At 43.4% G+C, this 24,385-nt stretch overlaps 1 protein-coding gene across 3 annotated transcripts in view; it reads left to right on the plus strand.

Moving 5' to 3' along the window:
- ZCCHC7 (zinc finger CCHC-type containing 7) overlaps positions 1–24,385 on the plus strand; it is a 385,047-nt gene that overhangs the window by 170,089 nt on the left and 190,573 nt on the right. For all 3 annotated transcript variants that reach the window (XM_063914647.1, XM_063914646.1, XM_063914648.1), the window contains exons 3-5: positions 16,154–16,197; positions 21,972–22,097; positions 23,830–24,000. In XM_063914647.1, coding sequence (XP_063770717.1) covers positions 16,154–16,197; positions 21,972–22,097; positions 23,830–24,000 — 341 coding nt within the window. The remainder of the gene's footprint in view (positions 1–16,153; positions 16,198–21,971; positions 22,098–23,829; positions 24,001–24,385) is intronic.

Raw genomic sequence — 24,385 nt, forward strand, 5'->3', positions numbered from 1 at the left:
CGAATTGAGATGGCATTGAATAGCCCAGGTCGGATCCATTCAGACAAATGAATGTCGGAATGGATCCGACTTCAATTGAATATACCCCTGTATGTTCCAACTGTAATTCTTTGTCTTCCACTAATTCCATGTTCAGTGTGTTTACATAAAAAGATACAAAAACAGAATACAATGTGTAGTATTGTCATTCAAAGTCACAGTGTAATAACTATAGAGTCTTCTTATAGATTTTTTTTTCTTTTGGTAATAAAAGCGTACCCCACTCACAATGAATTACATAAAGGTATCTTTCTTATACACCATAATGTGTGCCGCAGTCACAATGCTTAAATTACAGGAAATGGAGCGTACCCCAACTCGCTTAGGGGTAAATAAAGCATATACTGTAGCATTTTTGTTACTGGTAGACATGCACACAAAGTCTATTAATGTAGTCTTACCACACTCACGGAAAGTAATGCAGGTACAATCACATCTGGGTTTCTTTGCATTCAAAACATGTCCTTAATTTTTTCTCCAATCGGTAGTAAACCATGTAATAAACCGGAAAAAAATGGGGTATAATCCAAAGTGTGTGTTTTAAAATTTTTATTTAAGTATGGTGACTGCAGTTCATATTCTGGTGTATAAGAAAGATACCTTAACGTAACCAACAGTAGTTGACTCAATGTGAGTGGGGTACGCTTTTATTGCCAAAAGAAAAATATCTATAAGAAAATTCTTATTACGCAGTAACTTTGAATGACAATACTACACATTAATGTTTCTTATGTCTTTTTTTTTTTTTTTTATGTACTAGCACCCTGACCTTTGGATCCTTGTCTATTTTCTAAGTGAAAAATGTAGCTGCCTGCTATGAATTTAATTTACACACTTAAAATAATTTACAAAATGAAACTACTGTATTTGTAATTATGATATAAGTGGAGATATGTTATTTCACAATTTTCGTCTCGATCTTGTGGTTTAATAAAGTGAAATGATCTACGTCAGTTTAATAAAGACTAAAATATGCTTAATAGAGATCACAGGCAAGAACAACTCACAACCATTTGTATAGTCCTAATGCACCCCATGCAACTATTAGTAAGCACTACATGCATTTTGTTCTTTATTGCTATTTGGTTAAAGAGTGTTTTCCCCAGACTTTTGTGTAGATGACTTAAAATGTTTTAAACTTTGCTTACATTGCCAGTGTCCTACATCCTGTACCAGGATGCTGTGAAGTGTCTCTTTCCACAAATTATTTATTTAACCCTGTTTCTTTTAAGCCATATCTATTGTATAACAATTTCATGAGTTGTGTATCCACCAAGATGGTCAAAGATCTGCCTAAAGCAATTTTTCCTCTCGCTTTTCCACTTCCCCCAAACTTGCTTTTGTTATGTATTGCCTTGCTAATCCTTGTGTAGAACGGTATCAGACATCACCTTTCTTCGGGGCAGATAGTCCACTCTTCCGCTTTCTTTGTTCCCGTTCTCCTTTAATAGGAGAAGTCAACAGGGAGGACAAAAAGAGACTGAAAGTTGTATTTAATCAGGGTCAGAGGGGTGGTGTTCAGACTGACGGGCCCACAGGCAGACTGGCCTTTTATGCTTGCCGACACAGATGGCCCAGTTGCATTCATGTAAAGGAAGAGAATGCATCCCAGTCCAAGCCATTGTAGGCCAGCATCGTTACACTTGACGAAGGTTGCCGAGGGCAACAGACAAGTATCACCAGAACCGTGTGATCACCAGTCTGCGCCATTGAAAGCATTGAGTTAAAGCACAGTTCTCTGGCGATTTGATGCTCATGTGTTGCAGCTTTCTTTTATCCGATGTAATTTGTTTCCGGACTCTCTTGCCATCGTCAGAGCTATAGAAACTGAACTCTCCTTAGCAGTAGCCTTTCTTTTGATGCAGACCACAGTTTTATTTGATAATGACTGTATATTGTCGTAGTATTTACTTAGTGAGCTATTGCTCTTTGAATTCATTGTTACCTGCTAACCTCTAAGAAGAGATTTTTTTATATTCTTTATATACCACAAATGTAATTGTTACATTGCCATTTTTTTTTTTTTTTTATCTTGCCATTCAGTGTCAAAAGCTAGGATTGAACATTTTTGGTAAGATAGTACTGCTTATTACATTTTACAAATGTAATAGTATACGGAGTGTTCATGTTGTGGGTTCATATTTTTTTTTTTGATAGACAAGTATATCTCATCTGTACTTGATGGCCTTTGTCAGTAGTCCATACTACATGTTAACCTTTCCTACTTTTGCCAGTCATGCTATGCATTTTTTCCAGACAGACTATTTTACTTGTCCCTAGGGTGAAACAAAGGTTAACTGAAATTTCCTCTGTTCTGTACCTGAACAAATCAGCAGTTTGAGGAGGAAGTCTCATTGATGTCTTGTAAGAGTGACAGACCCTATTTAAAGAACTCCCCCAACTGTGTGGCAGTCCAAGCATGCCATGAATTTAACTCTTCCTGTGGTCCACTTCCTTGAACGGTACAAAGAGGACAGAAGAAACAGAGCACTTTGTTCAGTGAACATCACGCTAATCTTTGAAAACCCTTGAACCCTATACACAAAACAGCTATGCTAAAGTCTCTGTCTACAATCCAGAGAGGGTGAAAATAAACAAAACGGTTACATTGGAAACAATGACACATTTTCGGATATGTGCACACTTCTATACATACTAACCTCTCAAGCGTAAAAATATGGTAAAACAATATAGTTTTTATTTATTTATGGATCATGGATTTGCTTTTAAAAGAGTATAGGATCATGCTACCTAAATACATGAAACAAACATGCCAGAAATCTGGTGTGTTCTAGGTCTGCCACATACGTTAAGGTTAACTTACCACCAGAGAAGTCAGTGCACATTATTTATCTATCATACAGCTTCCATGTAACATTGAAATTAGCCTGAGTGAGTCTCGTTTGCCTGCAATAACTGCTAGTCCCACTAGCCTCTATCCCCCATTACAGTGTTCCAGGCAGGCATTATACTTGGAGAAACTGGATGCTGCAATGAAATACAAAAACCAAATCTGTGTTTCTGCCTTAGCATTTAATATATACCTGCAGAGTATAAAATGAGCACCAAATTGTGGATATCTGATACCATTATGGCCCATACATACGGTGAGATTCGAGCTATGCCCGATTCTCACTATGCGACAGGTCGCCATCGCAAGCACATAATGACTGTGCTTGCGATACTGACTGTGCGATTTTGGCTAAGTGTCAATTTTGACTATTATGATATAGTCAAAATTGACTTGCCTGCACATTCTATCTATTCTTGCGATGCCGACAGCGCATCGGCATGGAATTGGGATCGCAAGGTGGCTGCACTAACTTTTCTTACGATTTTGACTATATAGTCAAAATCGTAAGAAAAAATCTCACCGTGTGTACACACCATTAGTGTTATCTTGTAAGGGTTCACTACGATATGCCGGCGGCCGGGCTCCCGGCGACCAGCATACCGGCGCCGGGAGCCCGACCGCCGGCTTACCGACAGTGTGGAGAGCGCAAATGAGCCCCTTGCGGGCTTGCTGCGCTCGCCACGCTGCGGGCACGGTGGCGCGCTACGCGCGCCACACTATTTTATTCTCCCTCCAGGGTGGTCGTGGACCCCCACGAGGGAGAATAAGTGTCGGTATTCCGGCTGTCGGGCTCCCGGCGCCGGTATGCTGGTCGCCGGGAGCCCGACCGCCGGCATACTGAAGACCACCCATCTTGTAAGGTGGCAAACATGGACACAATATTGTAGCCTGCCAAATAGAGCAGCCAGTCATCTCTTGTAAGCTTCCATAGAACGTGGCATCTGCGGTTTCAGTTCAAAAACATAAGCACAATCCATGCATTTTGAATTGCTACTGCTAGACGGTTCCTCGTGCGCTTCCTATTGTTTTCACATTAAAATAAAAATTATATATATAGAATTTGTAGCAGTACCTATAGGTATGTTTAAAAAGTGTCAGCTTGCAAATCTTGGTGGGTTTGAGCTCACAAATAAAAGTGCCACCAATATTAACTACATAGCCTAGTGTGTTTTGTACTTGACATTAACGCCACTTTCAGTTTTGCGCTTAAACCCCCAGAGGTGTGGCTACCTGCAAAAACCACAACTTTTCCTTTGGCACCCACTATATCGATTTCCTTTCTTAATGAAAATTCTTTTTAAGGTCTAGGTTACTAAATTATAGGACATTATCTGTGCCCTTGTCTTATGATAGTATGATATATATTGGTTAAATAAAACCTGATAAGTTCTAAAGGACTATTTCCAGAAGTTACAATACTACATTACTGTAAACACCATTTCAATAATACATGTTCTCATTTCCAAAGTAATTGTGATGACTATTTCCTGTAAAATGGCAATTTAATAAATGTTATGAATTTTATATTGTATTCAAGTTGTGTCAGATAAAACAAAATAATGTAACCCTCATAACCATATGAATATTGTAATTAATGATCATTGGATTATTCATTTATTAAGTGAAAAGTTTAAGTGTAGGTACACACAAACAAATTGTGTGTTTAACAGGGAATAGACAAAACCAGAGTTCAAGAAATTTAGCATACTATATTTTCCGATGTTAAGGTTAAGCAATAAAGTTGGAATATTCCTCAGAGTGAGTTACTCTGCAAAACATTCTTAGTACAAGACCGTGTTGTATAGGTCTGGATGTTAGTAAACAAGCACTGTGCCTTGCAGCACTGAGGTCATGCGTTCATTTCCTGATAATCTGTGTGGAGTTTGTTTGTTCTTGGGTTTCTTCCAACACTCCTAAAAACACACTGATGGGTTAACTGCATCTCGACAATATTAACATGTTTGTGTATGTGTGCTTGTATTTTAGAGAATGTAGACTTTAGGCTCCAGATGGTCAGGGATTACTATGAATGACACACATTCAGTGTACAGTGCTGAGTAAAATGGTGGCACTATATAAATAATTAGTACTCTGCATATAATGAGAACATAAATAAAGGCAAGCTTTTGCTGCATAGCACAGATTTCTAAACAATGATGTATAGTACTAGTAATAAAGATTTAGGTACCTGCACAAATACCCATCCATACTGTACAAATCATATAGAGGCCTCCGCTCAGGTACATGGCACATTTTATAAGGCTTGTCTGACAGCTTCTAAATGTAAAGGATGTAACAAAGGCACCATTTGTTTCAGAAGTGTGCAGCACCTCACAATGGAGTATGTGCACAGAGACTTTTGTTTTCATTAATTCCAAAGGGTTCAATTCCATCTTCTAATTTCTGGTAGCAGTCCTTTTGTATGAAAACCAAAAGCCGCAGCTACAATCTCATGCACCGACCAATCCAATTCCGAAACAAAGGTGTTTTAATTGAGTGGAGCTGTGTAACTCTGCAGCCCCCATTGTTTTACCTTGTACTTTTCTGTAGTGATTACAAGAGGTCACTGCCCCCAATTTACACAGTGTTGTGACTGTATCTCTTGATGCATAATAATGTAAGCATGGCAAACAGATTTTTGGCAAGCACAAGGCATTAGGAGGGCATAACTGTCTTAGCGTGAGCAAGATTTTCCTTTTAACCTTTATTAGTTCAGCTTTTCTCTTCAAGCTGCAGGTCAGTTAATGATATTGGATTTTATAATTTAGTATTATTATTTTCATTTTGTTAAATTCCATGGGGACATTAATGTAAATTATTAATTAAAAGGAGTTGCAATATTATCTCTGTTTTCTGTTCCATATTGCTGCCAGGATTATAATGACTCCCCTTTATTGTATTTTATAGTAGAAACCTTTTCCATAGCTTTTTTTTCTACTGGCTTAAATATTCAAATAAACATTTTAAAATAATAGTGACCCAAAGCACTTCTGGTATCATAAAGGTTTTATGGTTGTCTGTTAACACAACACCGTACCGCCGTCTCACCACAGTTCCTACTCTAAAGCTGATGTAGGTCCAGTAATGTGCTGGAAAATAAGATTATCATTTCTTGCCTGGTTTTAATGACATTTGTCCCATTTGCTGTGTAGTCAAACACCTGCATCCTGGGCAAAGAAATGACCTTCTTTGTTTGGGAACTAGTATTTCGATGTTGTGACAGTTATTTTCAACTCTAATTTTCTGATCATGTTATTAACAAGTGACTATGGCCCAAATTCAGATGTGGTTGGAGATGCACCCAGATACGCAAAGTAACGATGTCCGGTCCTTTGCGCATGTTCTGGAGCCGTTCTGCATGTGTGCGAATGATCCTGTGACACAGGGACGGTATCAGACTGTCAGTGATTGACAGTCAGATACTGTTTGATGGTGGGGAGGGGGCAGTGTTGGCCCCTATTTGTGAAAACTGAGGCATGCTACCACCGTTTAAGGGGAGGAAAGAGGCCATGGATCTCCATCATTGCACAAAGATTTCTTGACCTCTGCAATGGGTGGTTTGCGCATCCCCATGGATGCAGAAAACCACCCATTGGTGCCAGAGAAGATCTAATACAGCATCCTTGGATGCACTTTGGATCAGTAATGCAGCAGGAAGCCGCCTGCATTACTATATTAGTGTTATCTCTGCTGCTTCTTTGTAAGCAACAGCAATAGCACCTCCAACCACATCTGAATGTGGTGTATGTAGGATACTTCAGGTGATAATTCTCATGCGCAAACAAACCAACAGGCAGCCTTATCTAGCAGATCCAAATATTGAGTGTCCCTCCAGTACACTCGAAGAATATCTAGAAAATTATAGTTATGAACCCACTTAACAAGGCGCCACCTCAAAATCGTGCAACCGTCACTTTATAGTGAAAAAGTTAAAAATGGATTTACATTCCTTATGTGTGAATTATTGTCCTCTTCACCTTAGAGCTCAGACATCATCGGCTCAGCATATGTAAAGAGAATAAATTCTCATGTGTAGTACCGTCAATTTAATAATATGAATTATACAAATCACACATGAATATACAATAAAACAAAATCCCACTATGATTCCATTCTGGTGCCCCCAGAGGATTTGAACAATTACCAGATGCTGTGGAGAACTGGTGAATAAACAGTTCTCAAACAGACGTTGTTAAACACCCAAAGAGAGTCCACCCTGGTAGGCAACACTTCGGATGGAGTATATTGGTACCATTCAGCGCTCTCAGGACAGCTCCGGAATCAAGGGGTCTGCAACACCATATACCAACGCGTTTCAGCCCCTGTAATCAGGGTCTTTCTCAAGGCAGTGTGTTGCTGTGTGCATCTTTCCTCCCTTTTAACATCCTGAGGTGTCCCAAAGTCTCGTGTCCGATCCGGAGATACTCCCCGGATCGGACACGAGACTTTGGTACACCTCAGGATGTTTATATTTTAGGGATGACGAACTTCCGGTAAGAAGTGGACAATGATGACGCACTTTCGGGAGTAGACGAGCCGCCGGGTGTAGCGAGGAATTACGCACTTCCGGTAATAGGACAAGTGGAAATGAGCCATCTTCTGATTGGATAGGTGCGGTTTAAAAAGGAGGAAAGATGCACGCAGCAACACACTGCCTTTAGAAAGACCCTGATTACAGGGGTTGAAACGCGTTTGTATATGGTGTTGCGGACCCCTTGATTCCGGAGCTGTCCTGAGAGCGCTGAACGGTACCAATATACTCCATCTGAAGTGTTGCCTACCCGGGTGGACTCTCTTTGGGTGTTTAACAACGTCTGTTTGAGAACTGTTTATTCACCAGTTCTCCACAGCATCTGGTAATTGTACAAATCCTCTGGGGGCACCGAAATGGAATCATAGTGGGATTTTGTTTTATTGTATATTCATGTGTGATTTGTATAATTCATGTTATTAAATTGACGGTACTACACATGAGAATTAATTCTCTTTACATATGCTGAGCCGCCGATGTCTGAGCTCTAAGGTAAAGAGGACAATAATTCACACATAAGGAACATAAATCCATTTTCTCTAAAGTCCTAGTGGATGCTGGGGACTCCGTAAGGACCATGGGGAATAGACGGGCTCCGCAGGAGACAGGGCACTTTAAGAAAGAATTTGGATACTGGTGTGCTCTGGCTCCTCCCTCTATGTCCCTCCTCCAGTTTGAATCTGTGCCCGGACGAGCTGGGTGCTACTTAGTGAGCTCTCCTGAGCTTGCTATAAGAAAGTATTTTGTTAGGTTTTTTTATTTTCAGAGAGATCTGCTGGCAACAGACTCTCTGCAGCGTGGGACTGAGGGGAGAGAAGCAGCCCTACTCACTGAAGATAGGTCCTGCTTCTTAGGCTACTGGACACCATTAGCTCCAGAGGGATCGTACACAGGATCTCACCCTTTGTCGTCCGATCCCGGAGCCGCGCCTCCGTCCCCCTCGCAGAGCCGGAAGACAGAAGCCGGTGAATGAAGCAAGAAGACTTCGAAATCGGCGGCAGAAGACTCCAGTCTTCACTGAGGTAGCGCACAGCACTGCAGCTGTGCGCCATTGCTCCCACATTAAACCCACATACTCCGGTCACTGTAGGGTGCAGGGCGCAGGGGGAGGGCGCCCTGGGCAGCAATTAGAGACCTCTTGGCAAAAGTTGGGCATATATACAGTTGGGCACTGTATATATATGCATGAGCCCCCGCCATAATTTTACACAGAAACGCGGGACAGAAGCCCGCCGCTGAGGGGGCGGGGCTTCTTCCTCAGCACTCACCAGCGCCATTTTCTCTCCACAGCTCCGCTGAGAGGAAGCTCCCCAGGCTCTCCCCTGCAGAAACACGGTAGAAGAGGGTAAAAAGAGAGGGGGGGGCACATAAATTAGGCGCAAAAAAACATTATATACAGCAGCTACTGGGTTAACACTTAAGTTACTGTGTGATTCCTGGGACATATAGCGCTGGGGTGTGTGCTGGCATACTCTCTGTCTCTCCAAAAGGCCTTGTGGGGGAACTGTCTTCAAAAAGAGCATCCCCTGTGTGTGTGTGGTGTGTCGGTACGCTTGTGTCGACATGTTTGACGAGGAAGGCTATGTGGAAGCAGAGCGGGAGCAAATGAATGTGGGGTCACCGCCGACGGCGCCGACACCTGATTGGATGGATATGTGGAAGGTTTTAAATGATAATGTTAATTCCTTGCATAAAAGGTTGGATAAAGCTGAAACCTTAGGACAGTCGGGGTCTCAGCCCATGCCTGATCCTATGTCGCAGAGGCCGTCAGGGTCTCAGAAGCACCCACTATCCCAAATTGTTGACACAGATATCGACACGGATTCTGACTCCAGTGTCGATGGCGATGATGCAAAGTTACAGCCTAAATTGGCTAAAGCCATCCGTTATATGATTATAGCAATAAAGGATGTGTTGCACATCACAGAGGAAACCCCAGTCCCTGACAAGAGGGTTCATATGTATGGGGAAAAAAGGCAGGTGGTGACCTTTCCCCCTTCACATGAGCTAAATGAGTTATGTGAAAAGGCTTGGGAATCTCCAGATAAAAAACTGCAGATTTCCAAACGGATGCTTATGGCGTATCCTTTCCCGCCAACGGACAGGTTACGCTGGGAATCCTCCCCTAGGGTGGACAAAGCTCTCCATACGCTTATCCAAAAGGGTAGGCCTGCCGTCACAGGATACGGCCACACTAAAAGATGCTGCGGATAGAAAGCAAGAGGGTACCCTGAAGTCCATTTATATACATTCAGGTACCTTACTAAGGCCGGCAATTGCGTCGGCATGGGTGTGTAGTGCTGTAGCAGCATGGACGGATACCTTATCTGAGGAACTTGATACCTTGGACAAGGATACTATATTAATGACCCTGGGGCATATAGAAGATGCTGTCCTATATATGAGAGATGCTCAAAGAGACATTAGCCTTCTGGGCTCTAGAATAAATGCAATGTCGATTTCTGCCAGAAGGGTCCTGTGGACTCGGCAATGGACAGGCGATGCCGACTCAAAAAGGCACATGGAGGTTTTACCTTACAAGGGTGAGGAGTTGTTTGGGGAAGGTCTCTTGGACCTGGTCTCCACAGCTACTGCTGGAAAGTAAAATTTTTTGCCATATGTTCCCTCACAACCTAAGAAAGCACCGTATTACCAAATGCAGTCCTTTCGATCACAGAAAGGCAAGAAAGTCCGAGGTGCGTCCTTTCTTGCCAGAGGCAGGGGCAGAGGAAAGAAGCTGCACAGCACAGCTAGTTCCCAGGAACAGAAGTCCTCCCCGGCTTCCACTAAATCCACCGCATGACGCTGGGCTCCACAGGCGGAGCTAGGCCCGGTGGGGGCGCGTTTCCGAAATTTCAGCCACAAGTGGGTTCACTCCCAGGTGGATCCCTGGGCGATAGAGATTGTGTCTCAGGGATACAAGCTGGAATTCAAAGAGATGCCCCCTCACCGATACCTCAAATCGGCCCTGCCAGCTTCCCCCTTAGAGAGGGAAATAGTGTTAGCTGCAATTCACAAATTGTATCTTCAGCAGGTGGTGGTCAAGGTTCCCCTCCTTCAACAAGGAAAGGGTTACTATTCGACCATGTTTGTTGTACCGAAACCGGACGGTTCGGTCAGACCCATATTAAATTTAAAATCCCTGAACATATACCTGAAAAGGTTCAAGTTCAAGATGGAATCGCTCAGAGCGGTCATCGCAAGCCTGGAAGGGGGGGATTTTATGGTGTCTCTGGACATAAAGGATGCATACCTTCATGTCCCCATTTATCCACCTCATCAGGCGTACCTCAGATTTGTGGTACAGAATTGTCATTACCAATTCCAGACGTTGCCGTTTGGTCTCTCCATGGCACCGAGAATATTTACCAAGGTAATGGCGGAAATGATGGTGCTCCTGCGAAAGCAAGGGGTCACAATTATCCCATACTTGGACGATCTCCTCATAAAGGCGAGGTCCAGAGAGCAGTTGCTGATCAGCGTAGCACGCTCTCGGGAAGTGTTACAACAGCACGGCTGGATTCTAAAGATTCCAAAGTCTCAGTTGATTCCTACGACTCGTCTGCCCTTCCTGGGCATGATTCTGGACACAGACCAGAAGAGGGTCTATCTCCCGATGGAGAAGGCTCAGGAGCTCATGACACTGGTCAGAGACCTATTAAAACCAAAACAGGTGTCGGTGCATCACTGCACGCGAGTCCTGGGAAAGATGGTGTCATCATACGAGGCCATTCCCTTCGGCAGGTTCCATGCGAGGACCTTTCAATGGGATCTGTTGGACAAGTGGTCCGGATCACATCTACAGATGCATTGGCTGATCACCCTATCCCCCAGGGCCAGGGTGTCTCTCCTGTGGTGGCTGCAAAGTGCTCACCTTCTAGACTGCCGCAGATTCGGCATTCAGGACTGGGTCCTGGTGACCACGGATGCAAGCCTCTGAGGGTGGGGGGCAGTCACACAGGGAAGAAATTTCCAAGGTCTGTGGTCAAGTCAGGAGACTTGCCTTCACATCAATATCCTGGAACTAAGGGCCATATACAACGCCCTAAGTCAAGCGGAGACCCTGCTTCGCGACCAATTGGTGCTGATTCAGTCAGACAACATCACCGCAGTGGCTCATGTAAACCGCCAAGGCGGCACAAGGAGCAGGGTGGCGATGGCGGAAGCCACCAGAATTCTTCGCTGGGCGGAGAATCACGTAAGAGCACTGTCAGCAGTGTTCATTCCGGGAGTGGACAACTGGGAAGCAGACTTCCTCAGCAGGCACGACCTCCACCCGGGAGAGTGGGGACTTCATCAAGAAGTCTTCACGCAGATTGCAAGGCGGTGGGAACTGCCACAGGTGGACATGATGGCATACCGCCTCAACAAAAAGCTACAGAGATATTGCGCCAGGTCAAGAGACCCTCAGGTGATAGCTGTAGACGCACTAGTGACACCGTGGGTGTTCCAGTCGGTTTATGTATTTCCTCCTCTTCCTCTCATACCAAAGGTGCTGAGAATCATAAGAAAAAGAGGAGTGAGAACAATACTCATTGTTCCGGATTGGCCAAGAAGGACTTGGTATCCGGATCTGCAAGAACGCCGGATCCTAGCAGAAAAAGGCATTCCGGATGAGGTTATTCCTACGCTGATTAAGGCTAGGAAGGACGTGATGGCTAAACATTATCACCGTATATGGCGAAAATATGTTGCTTGGTGTGAGGCCAGGAATGCCCCTACGGAGGAATTCCAGCTGGGCCGTTTCCTTCACTTCCTACAGTCGGGAGTGACTTTGGGCCGGAAATTGGGTTCCATTACCGGTCACTTTTGTCTGAATAGTGTATAAGTATATTGCTTCAATTCACTGGGGATTTGCACGCAAAAATTAATTTAGCCCTTGTGTTTGTTTGTTGACCTTCTTAGTTCTATTCATTTTAGTTTTGGAAACTCTGATGTTTAATATCATTGCATTGTTTTTTTTTATTACATATGTACAGTATTATCAGTTTTTTTATTTTTCTAATGGACATAATTTCCTTATGTACTTTTATACACACTCAAGTTCAAGAAACTTATTTCAGTTAAACGTTTACATTAAAAAGTTAGATCGCATACAGCCCCTCATTAATATTGCCTACAACTATAGACGGAACTAAAAACACCTACATACAGATGTGTCCTCATACAACTATCCTTTTACACCATATGACGTAATTCCTGTGCTGTACAATTTTTCCTCCATTGTGCTATGCCTTCCACCATTTAGAATCTTCGTTTGCATATACTGAACTGAGTACTTGGGATTAGTGCTTTGCCATGGCTAAGTAGCAAAGTTTATGGATATTTGGTGTGATATGAAGATGTATGTTATAGTATAGTTTGTTTTTGTTACACCCGCTTCATGGATGTATGAAAGAGTTCTGCAAAAAGTATTCTAGTGCACTGCCTTCATTAATGGCTTCAGTATTTACCGCCGGACACAATACCGGCAGTCATAATCCCGACAGCCATTGACCTACAGTCAAAATACCAACATTTGACATGCCAAAATGCCGACAAAGTCAGAATACCGACATTTGACATGCCGACATGTCAAAATACCAACATGAGTTTTTCTTGTTTTTTTGTGGCAATGTTGACATAGGTCGACATGGACACCGCCTAAGTGTACCGTGTCCCCTCACATGGCTCGCTGCACTCGGCACACTATTATATTAATTTCCCCTCCAGGTCCACTGGGATGGTAAAGTATGAACAAGTCTGTTTTTTGAGCAAAAATTCCTTAAAAACGCATTTCGACATTTTAAATGTCTGTATTCTGACTATGACAGCATTTTGAACATGTCTGTCAATGGCTGTCTGGACTATGACCGTTGATATTGTGTCTGTCGGTAAATCAACTGCTACCTTCATTAATAGCTAAATAATAATCTTATTCTGATTTTATTTTCATTTTATGTTTAATTATTTTAAACAAACAGTATTTATCCAAAGCCTCAACAGTTGAGAGAATTGAATTGGTGAAGTGATGTAAAGCAACGTAGTTTGCTAATATGAAAAGTTACATTTATTTGTATTTGAAACGCATTTCCAAATGTCTTTCACATTCTGTGTATAGCCAAAGTCATGCACAGATATTGTCTTTATTAATGATATGAACAAACACCATTTGCAATACCTTTTATACACAACTACACGTTTTAATTAAAATAGATGGAGTTTCATAACACATTATGTAATGTCCGATTGAAAAAGTAGCAGCTTTCTTTGCCATAAAAAGGCTGCCACATGGGGTTCTTAGATCAAACCTTTTAATCAATTTTTATACCTCATCCCCTCAAACCTCTTCTGTAAAAACTCCTCCCAACCCCACCCTACACCCCCAAGCGTATACTTTCTCCTCTCCAGTTCTACTGACTTGGTTCTTATTGTGTATCTCAAGGTTAAAGTACTGGCCCTCCTTTCCTATCTCCACCTGTTAACCTCCCTCGTCCTCTGTACCCACTCTCATGCTGCCTGCTCCTGCATTACCCATATTCAACATATCCTTGTCCTCTTCCCTCACATAATCTTTCTACACTCACTTGCTCAGAGACCCTCTTCAATCTATCTTTCAGTGTCTTCATTCCATCAAAACTGCCCTCACCAAGGCCAGAGCAAAATCCAAAGCCTTTTTCTCTATTCTTATATTTCTTGACTTCACAACAATGGTCAACATCATTAACCAAGCCTTGCACTCTATTTGGATCCATGACCAATCTCATTTGGTTCATATACTGCTACTCCAACCTCCCCTTCTCTGTCTCTACACCCCTCTTCCCTTCACTTCCAATTCTTGAGCCCCCTCAGGGTACTGTCCTTGGCCACCTTCTCCTCTTCTTCTTCTACACCTCTTCCTTCTGTGAGCTTATGGGTGATTCTCCAGAAAGTGAACATAAAGTCTCTTCCATCACACGCTTTTATTTATTTTTTTCCCTTTAGACTGGTCTGTTAAGAAATTGTTGTTGTATGAAAACTTAATTGCTTAGTAGCAATGCCTTACCCCAGTGGTTCTCAAACTCTGTCCTCAGGACCCCACACGGTTCACGTTTTCCATGTCACTGTGTATCACCAACTGTCACATTTTAAAAATGTACAGGGTACCTGCAAAACATGAACCGTGTGGGGTCCTGAGGACCAAGTTTGAGAACCTGTGCCTTACCCTATAACTTAAGACCCACTAAAATCTTGGTATTTTGAAGAAGTATGTCTTTAGAATTTGTGTAGCTGTCCTGTGCATCACGGAGACTCGCCATTATGTGTTTTTTGTGCCTCTATTACTACTTCTGTGCAACTTTTCCCAGTTTACATCTCCTCCTTTGAATTCTTCCCTTCTGTTCTCTACCATGTTTCCTCCAGTCTGTTGGCAATTCCTCCTGGATGTCACAATGTTACCTGAAACTCAATATTTTTAATACTGAAGTCATCTTTCCTTCCCTCTTTCACTGTGTGAATAAACTCTCCCTCTCCTCTGTTTCCCAAGCCTGATGTCTGGGTGACATTTTTTCTCTTTTCCTTTCTTCTCACATACAGTTCCTCTCCCAAACCTGATTCTGAGTCTCTTTTTATACTCCGACTTCTCTCACCTACATGGCCATCAACCAATCTTCTCTATATAGCTACAGTCTTATTTCCTCACATACTGCTTCCCAGGGTCAGAACATTTATAGTTTGGGGGTGCAAGTTAGAGTCTCAGTTTGGTGCCCTTGGGGGCAGAGCCACTGGGAGGAGGAGGCAGATCTACGGGGACAAAATGGAGGCGGCACTACGATCGGGATAGAGAAGGAGAGTGTCAAGGATAGAAAAAGGCAAAGAGAGAGAGACGTGTCAGGGAGAGAGAGATGGAGACAGTGTCAGGGAGAGAGCGAGAGGGAGAATGTCAGGGAGAGATAAAGAGTGTCAGGAAGAGAGAGGAGCAAGATGATAGGGTCTGTTAGAGAGTGAGAGTGGAGTGAGCAGGAGAGACACTGCCGGATTTCACAGTGCATTGCAAAGCCACACTGGTCTCCTATGGAGTCGTGCACTCCTCTGCATTAGGCAACGCCCCTAAATAGCCAGGAATCGCGGCACTGCTCTGTCGGGGGTGGGGGAATGTTGACACGGAGGTTTTGATGTGCGGTCTTTCAACTGACCGCACATCGCTTCTCTTGTACATCAGCCGGCACCTCTCATGTGTCGCCCCCCCCCCCCCGTTCCGACGCCTCTGCTCCTTCCCGCCCTATTTGCTCTGCCTCAACTCATCCCTGATTATCACTTCCTATTCTCTCCTTTAGGATTTGTTCTAGGCTGCTTCCTTCCTCTGGAATGTTCTCCCACACTATATTCTACTTTCATCCAGCCTCCTAGCTTTAAAATTCATGTCGTCACTCTAGTGTAATACTACTCCTAACTCACAAGACTTTGCCATATTCCCTCTATTGTGCCCACCCATATCCCCTCTAGATGGTAAACTATGTGTATGCATTTGTATTCTCTACATAATTTTGTAATTGTACACTGTAATGGTGTATTTATGTGAAGTTGCATCCAGTGTGCATTTTTACAACTTGTTCCCATTTTTTATAAATAAAAGCGAATACATTTTGCATGTAAATTACCATATCTTATTCAAATGAAAAAAGTATTTTGTACCTTGTTCTCTATAGTATAGCAATATGTTATTTTGGTCTGTACAAATATAACTAATATATGGTTTGTTTTTTTCATAGGTGATGGTGGAATTCAGTGGTCCGTTAGTGAAAAAGATTCAGAGGTAAGAACATAAATGTTGTTTGTGTGTGTTTTTGTAAAAGGTACGACAAAAAAATAGGTACTTATAGAAATGTATTCCATTATTATGACTGATCATTTTACACTAAGGCAAGTGATACTCAGATGCCTAAAGCACCAATGTTTGTTTCTCTGACGTCCTAGTGGATGCTGGGACTCCGTCAGGACCATGGGGAATAGCGGCTCCGCAGGAGACAGGGCACAAAATTTAAAAGTTTGACCACTAGGTGGTGTGTACTGGCTCCTCCCCCTATGACCCTCCTCCAAGCCTCAGTTAGGTTTTTGTGCCCGTCCGAGCAGGGTGCAATCTAGGTGGCTCTCCTAAAGAGCTGCTTAGAAAAAGTTTGTTAGTTTTTTATTTTCAGTGAGTCCTGCTGGCAACAGGCTCACTGCAACGAGGGACTTAGGGGAGAAGAAGTGAACTCACCTGCGTGCAGGATGGATTTGCTTCTTAGGCTACTGGACACTAGCTCCAGAGGGACGATCACAGGTACAGCCTGGATGGGTCACCGGAGCCGCGCCGCCGACCCCTTTGCAGATGCCGAATAGAGAAGAGGTCCAGAAACCGGCGGCAGAAGACGTCTCAGTCTTCATGAGGTAGCGCACAGCACTGCAGCTGTGCGCCATTGCTCTCCGCACACTTCACACCAGCGGTCACTGAGGGTGCAGGGCGCTGGGGGGGGCGCCCTGGGCAGCAATGTAATATACCTATTCTGGCTAAAATATATCACATATAGCCCCTGGGGCTATATGGATGTATTTAACCCCTGCCAGGTTCCAAAAAAACCGGGAGAAGAAGCCCGCCGAAAAGGGGGCGGGGCCTATTCTCCTCAGCACACAGCGCCATTTTCCTGCCCAGCTCCGCTGCGAGGAAGGCTCCCAGGACTCTCCCCTGCACTGCACTACAGAAACAGGGTAAAAACAGAGAGGGGGGGCACTTATTGGCGATATTTATAATATTTGAGCTGCTATAAAGGGAACACACTTATTAAGGTTGTCCCTATATATATTTATAGCGCTTGGGTGTGTGCTGGCAAACTCTCCCTCTGTCTCCCCAAAGGGCTAGTGGGGTCCTGTCTTCTATCAGAGCATTCCCTGTGTGTCTGCTGTGTGTCGGTACGTGTGTGTCGACATGTATGAGGACGATGTTGGCGTGGAGGCGGAGCAATTGCCTGTAATGGTGATGTCACCCCCTAGGGAGTCGACACCAGAATGGATGGCTTTGTTTATGGAATTACGGGATAGTGTCAGCACGCTGCAAAAGTCGGTTGACGACATGAGACAGCCGGCAAACCAGTTAGTACCTGTCCAGGCGTCTCAGACACCGTCAGGGGCTGTAAAACGCCCTTTACCTCAGTCGGTCGACACAGACCCAGACACTGACACTGAATCCAGTGTCGACGGTGAAGAAACAAACGTATTTTCCAGTAGGGCCACACGTTATATGATCACGGCAATGAAGGAGGCTTTGCATATCTCTGATACTGCAAGTACCACAAAAAGGGGTATTATGTGGGGTGTGAAAAAACTACCGATAGTTTTTCCTGAATCAGAGGAACTGAATGAAGTGTGTGATGAAGCGTGGGTTACCCCAGATAGAAAACTGCTAATTTCAAAAAAGTTATTGGCATTATACCCTTTCCCGCCAGAGGTTAGGGCGCGCTGGGAAACACCTCCTAGGGTGGATAAGGCGCTCACACGCTTATCAAAGCAAGTGGCGTTACCGTCTCCTGATACGGCCGCCCTCAAGGATCCAGCTGATAGGAGGCTGGAGAATACATTAAAAAGTATATACACACATACGGGTGTTATACTGAGACCAGCAATCGCCTCAGCCTGGATGTGCAGTGCTGGCGTGGCTTGGTCGGAGTCACTGTCTGAAAATATTGATACCCTGGATAGGGACAGTATTTTACTGACTATGGAGCAGTTAAAGGATGCATTTCTTTATATGCGAGATGCACAGAGAGATATTTGCACTCTGGCATCAAGAGTAAGTGCGATGTCCATATCTGCCAGAAGAAGTTTATGGACGCGCCAGTGGTCAGGTGATGCGGATTCCAAACGACATATGGAAGTATTGCCGTATAAGGGGGAGGAATTATTTGGTGTCGGTCTATCGGATCTGGTGGCCACGGCAACGGCCGGAAAATCCACCTTTTTACCCCAGGTCACCTCCCAGCAGAAAAAGCCGCAGGCTTTTCAGCCGCAGTCCTTTCGTTCCTATAACAACAAACGAGCAAAAGGACATTCCTATTTGCCCCGAAGCAAAGGAAAGGGTAAGAGACGGCAACAAGCAGCTCCTTCCCAGGAGCAGAAGCCCTCCCCGGCTTCTACAAAGGCGTCAGCATGACGCTGGGACCTTACAAGCAGACTCAGGGGCGGTGGGGGGTCGCCTCAAACATTTCAGCGCACAGTGGGCTCACTCGCAGGTGGACCCCTGGATCCTGCAGGTAGTATCTCAGGGTTACAGGTTGGAATTCGAGAAGTCCCCTCCTCGCCGTTTCCTAAAGTCTGCTTTGCCAACGTCTCCCTCCGACAGGGCGACGGTATTGGAGGCCATTCACAAGCTGTATTCTCAGCAGGTGATAGTCAAGGTACCCCTCCTACAACAGGGACAGGGGTATTACTCCACGCTATTTGTGGTACCGAAGCCGGACGGCTCGGTAAGACCGATTCTAAATCTAAAATCTCTGAACCTGTACATACAAAAATTCAAGTTCAAGATGGAGTCACTCAGAGCAGTGATAGCGAATCTGGAAGAAGGGGATTTTATGGTGTCCTTGGACATCAAGGATGCTTACCTTCATGTTCCAATTTGTCCTTCACACCAAGGGTACCTCAGGTTCGTGGTCCAAAACTGTCATTATCAGTTTCAGACGCTGCCGTTTGGATTGTCCACGGCACTCCGGGTCTTTACCAAGGTAATGGCCGAAATGATGATCCTTCTTCGAAGAGAAGGCGTCTTAATTATCCCTTACTTGGACGATCTCCTGATAAGGGCAAGATCCAGAGAACAGCTGGAGGTCGGAGTAGCACTAACCCAAGTAGTGCTCCAACAACACGGGTGGATTCTGAATTTTCCAAAATCCCAACTGATCCCGACGACACGTCTGTTGTTCCTAGGGATGATTCTGGACACTGTTCAGAAAAAGGTATTTCTTCCGGAGGAGAAAGCCAGGGAGTTATCCGATCTAGTCAGGAACCTCCTAAAACCAGGAAAAGTATCTGTGCATCAATGCACAAGAGTCCTGGGAAAAATGGTAGCTTCTTACGAAGCGATTCCATTCGGCAGATTCCATGCACGAACTTTTCAGTGGGATCTGCTGGACAAATGGTCCGGATCGCATCTGCAGATGCATCAGCGGATAAAATTGTCCACAAGGACAAGAGTGTCTCTGCTATGGTGGTTGCAGAGTGCTCATCTGTTAGAGGGCCGCAGATTCGGCATACAGAACTGGGTCCTAGTGACCACGGATGCCAGCCTGAGAGGCTGGGGAGCGGTCACACAGGGAAGAAACTTCCAGGGCGTGTGGTCAAGCCTGGAGACGTCTCTTCACATAAATATACTGGAGCTAAGAGCAATCTAGAAGAGGTCATCCCTACCCTGGTAAAAGCCAGGAAGGAGGTGACTGCACAACATTATCACCGCATTTGGAGAAAATATGTTGCGTGGTGTGAGGCCAGGAAGGCCCCGACGGAGGAATTTCAACTGGGTCGATTCCTACATTTCCTGCAAACAGGATTGTCTATGGGCCTCAAATTAGGGTCCATTAAGGTTCAAATTTCGGCCCTGTCGATTTTCTTCCAGAAAGAATTGGCTTCAGTTCCTGAAGTCCAGACTTTTGTAAAAGGAGTACTACATATACAGCCCCCGGTTGTGCCCCCAGTGGCACCGTGGGATCTTAATGTAGTTTTGGATTTTCTCAAATCCCATTGGTTTGAGCCACTCAAATCGGTGGATTTGAAATATCTTACATGGAAAGTAACCATGCTACTGGCCCTGGCTTCAGCCAGGAGAGTGTCAGAATTGGCGGCTTTATCGTATAAAAGCCCATATCTGATTTTCCATTCGGACAGGGCAGAACTGCGGACGCGTCCTCACTTTCTGCCTAAGGTGGTTTCAGCGTTTCACCTGAACCAGCCTATTGTGGTGCCTGCGGCTACTAGCGATTTGGAGGATTCCAAGTTGCTGGACGTTGTCAGAGCATTGAAAATATATATTTCAAGGACGGCTGGAGTCAGAAAATCTGACTCGCTGTTTATACTGTATGCACCCAACAAGCTGGGTGCTCCTGCTTCTAAGCAGACGATTGCTCGTTGGATTTGTAGCACAATTCAACTTGCACATTCTGTGGCAGGCCTGCCACAGCCTAAATCTGTCAAGGCCCATTCCACAAGGAAGGTGGGCTCATCTTGGGCGGCTGCCCGAGGGGTCTCGGCATTACAACTCTGCCGAGCAGCTACGTGGTCAGGGGAGAACACGTTTGTAAAATTCTACAAATTTGATACCCTGGCTAAGGAGGACCTGGAGTTCTCTCATTCGGTGCTGCAGAGTCATCCGCACTCTCCCGCCCGATTGGGAGCTTTGGTATAATCCCCATGGTCCTGACGGAGTCCCAGCATCCACTAGGACGTCAGAGAAAATAAGATTTTACTTACCGATAAATCTGTTTCTCGTAGTCCGTAGTGGATGCTGGGCGCCCATCCCAAGTGCGGATTGTCTGCAATACTTGTACATAGTTATTGTTACAAAAAAATCGGGTTGTTATTGTTGTGAGCCGTCTGTTCAGAGGCTCCTACGTTTGTCATACTGTTAACTGGGTTCAGATCACAAGTTGTACGGTGTGATTGGTGTGGCTGGTATGAGTCTTACCCGGGATTCAAAATCCTTCCTTATTGTGTACGCTCGTCCGGGCACAGTATCCTAACTGAGGCTTGGAGGAGGGTCATAGGGGGAGGAGCCAGTACACACCACCTAGTGGTCAAACTTTTAAATTTTGTGCCCTGTCTCCTGCGGAGCCGCTATTCCCCATGGTCCTGACGGAGTCCCAGCATCCACTACGGACTACGAGAAACAGATTTATCGGTAAGTAAAATCTTATTTTTTTCTACCTATATTTTATGCGTAGCATATACAGAGTTCCACATAATGGATTAGGAAAATCCTGATTATCTGTGTGCTACAAGAAATGATTTGATGCCATTTATGACCATGGGCCTCATCAATGTTGCTCTCATCAGCATTGCTATTCATCAGATATATTGTTGACATAAAAGTACCGGCATATGTCATTCACCTAGCCTGTTCTGGAACTCAGTAATGGGGTCTTCTTCCAGTTTAACCTGTACTACAAGTCAGCCATCCATTAACTTGCTGCATGGGTACCACAAACTTGTCACTCGTATGGTGTAGTGGCCTTACTAATTCTCTACTTTCAACATAATGGACAGCCCCCTTGAGTAACCAAAGGCCACACACAAGTCACAAATATATCTAGACATCTTTTTGTCTGTGTGACCATAAAAGGATTTGGCAACCAAAAGGCTGCAGGAAAAAAAACAGTGGGTAATTTCCGTCCACAGTAACGTTTATGATCATGGCCTCCAAATTGAACAGCCATTGCAGTGACGTGTAATGCGCTTTGAGTTCTCTTGGAGAAGAGTGTTATTTTTACATTTTAATCTACTTAGATTATGAAACTCACTCAAATCAATAGTTATAGTCTGACTTTTATCTTTCCCCCAATGCATTAGGCTCAAATCGCTAATTATTCGCCATTCAGACGTGTGAACAACCGGTACTACACAGGAGACAAGAATGTTGTGTGCAGGAACTGTAATCGGCAGGGCCATCTGTCCAAAAATTGTCCTGTTCCTAAGGTGAATTTTATTTTATGGTTTAATGTGAACTACAAGATTAAAACACATTGGTGTTTGGATCATCCAAGAATATCATTTTAGTGGTAACAATTGTTTTTTGTCACATCAAATGTGTGTGAAATGCACGATTTTTAGGCATTAAATGTAACTCAACACAAAAAAAAAAAAAAATAAGATTTATCTGATATCAGTGGTACACATTTTTTTTGTATGTTACACTTGTGCCCAAGCAGGTCCTGAGAATACCTTTTGTACCAGTTTATCACCTAAAATTGTTGATGTTTAAATGCGGCAGAATGTGGTCACCTTTTCAAGTATAATAATATACAGGTTGAGTATCCCATATCCAAATATTCCGAAATATGGAATATTCCGAATTACGGATTTTTTTGAGTGAGAGTGAGATAGTGAAACCTTTGTTTTCTGATGGCTCAATGTACACAAACTTTGTTTAATACACAAAGTTACTAAAAATATTGTATTAAATGACCTTCAGGCTGTGTGTATAAGGTGTATATGAAACATAAATGCATTCTGTGCTTAGACTTGGGTCCCATCACCATGATATCTCATTATGGTATGCAATTATTCCAAAATACGGAAAAATCCGATATCCAAAATTCTTCCGGTCCCGAGCATTTTGGATAAGGGATACTCAACCTGTAGTATAATTTGAGATCTGTGTATCCAAGTGTGGGTTGTATTCATTTTACAAATGCTTTTGCTTTAGTGGAATATTAAACTAAAAGGACAGCTAAGAAGCTTTACTAAGTTTTCAAAATAAAAATATCACATACAATAATAAGTAATAGACTTGTGACTGTAGCGCTCCAAAACAGCTCACTCCTAGATTTTAGTCCAGACGTGGGCCGTTCCACACCCATGTATTATACTGCTTGTATGTGAGCAGAGAATGCGGCATCAGTGCATATCAAGGTAGCAATCTTGTGCTTTAACTATACTCAGATCAGCTTTGCATAATGCTGCAACCATAATTCTTCCAGCATTATAAAAAACCAAAACCCTACAACATCGAGTAATATAGTTACAGTACTTGTCATGATGAGAAATAGATGGCTATTTTTCCAGTGCATGGAATGCAGAGTAAAAGACTACGGGTGGATGTTTTAGAAATAAAAGCATCCACTCAATGTATAATATATACTTTGCTACCTGAATCACAGCCACTGTTACAGTAGCTTTGAAGTGGGGCAGGCCAGGGTATAATATAGACAACAATCATTTCTTACAGGTGTGGAGCCGCTTCGCACAACTCTAGACAAATTAACTTTGTGTGCTTGGAAACAATATGTGTGCTAGGGACAATGCTAACGTAACAAAAGTCTGACGCTACTCCAAAATAATGGTATTGGTTTGACACATGAGTTGTGAGTTGTTATTCTAAATCAAGAAAATAAAATTTGATGTGAATCTATATATACTAATAGCAGTTACAATACAACAAAGACGCATCATGAGGTCTCACTGTAGAAAAATAATAATTAAAGAGAAAGCAAAGAGATTTTTATGTGGTCCTGCCATTTGCTACATTTCTGCAATGTATCCAGTGATAACACAACCTGGTTTTTCATAAAGGAAATTTATTTTTTTGTAATTCTACCCACATGGTGTATTTGCATATAGTATTTAAGGGCTGTAGCTTGGAAATGTTGATACCTTTTCTTATTGTTTTAGTGATTAACGCTTATTATTTCTGTTGTTTTATATTTAGAAATTGCCGGCTTGCTGCCTTTGTGGTAAGCGTGGACACTTGCAGTACTCTTGCCCAGCCCCTTACTGTTCAAACTGCTTCTTGCCTGGTCATGGCTATAAAGATTGTACAGACCGACCTCACTGGCAGAAGAATTGCCATCGTTGTTCTATGACTGGTCACTATGCTGATGTAAGTATGACACCACTCTTCCCTCTGTATGTACATTATTTCTCATAATCTTACATTTTTGAGGCTAATATTCTGTGTTACATTTTACATAATGCGCGTAGAGGCTCTTCCTGCACATATGCAGGGCAACTGAGTAAAAGCACCTGAAAACTAGCACACCCTATAATTGTGTTCTAGTGAGCCTTTTTACTGGTGGTGGTGATGATTATTATTATCATCATCAATATTCAATTTTATTTTTATGACACCACATAATTACCTTGGGGCCATGCAGAGCATATACATAGTGACAGAGTAATTAGCAAAATAAGTAATTAGTGACAGAGTAATATTGAAAGCGAAATACAATGTAAATTGACTTCTTTAGGAACAGCACATCTCAACC

This window comes from Pseudophryne corroboree, chromosome 1, assembly GCF_028390025.1.
Source record: "Pseudophryne corroboree isolate aPseCor3 chromosome 1, aPseCor3.hap2, whole genome shotgun sequence".
NCBI classification, from domain to species: Eukaryota; Metazoa; Chordata; class Amphibia; order Anura; family Myobatrachidae; genus Pseudophryne; species Pseudophryne corroboree.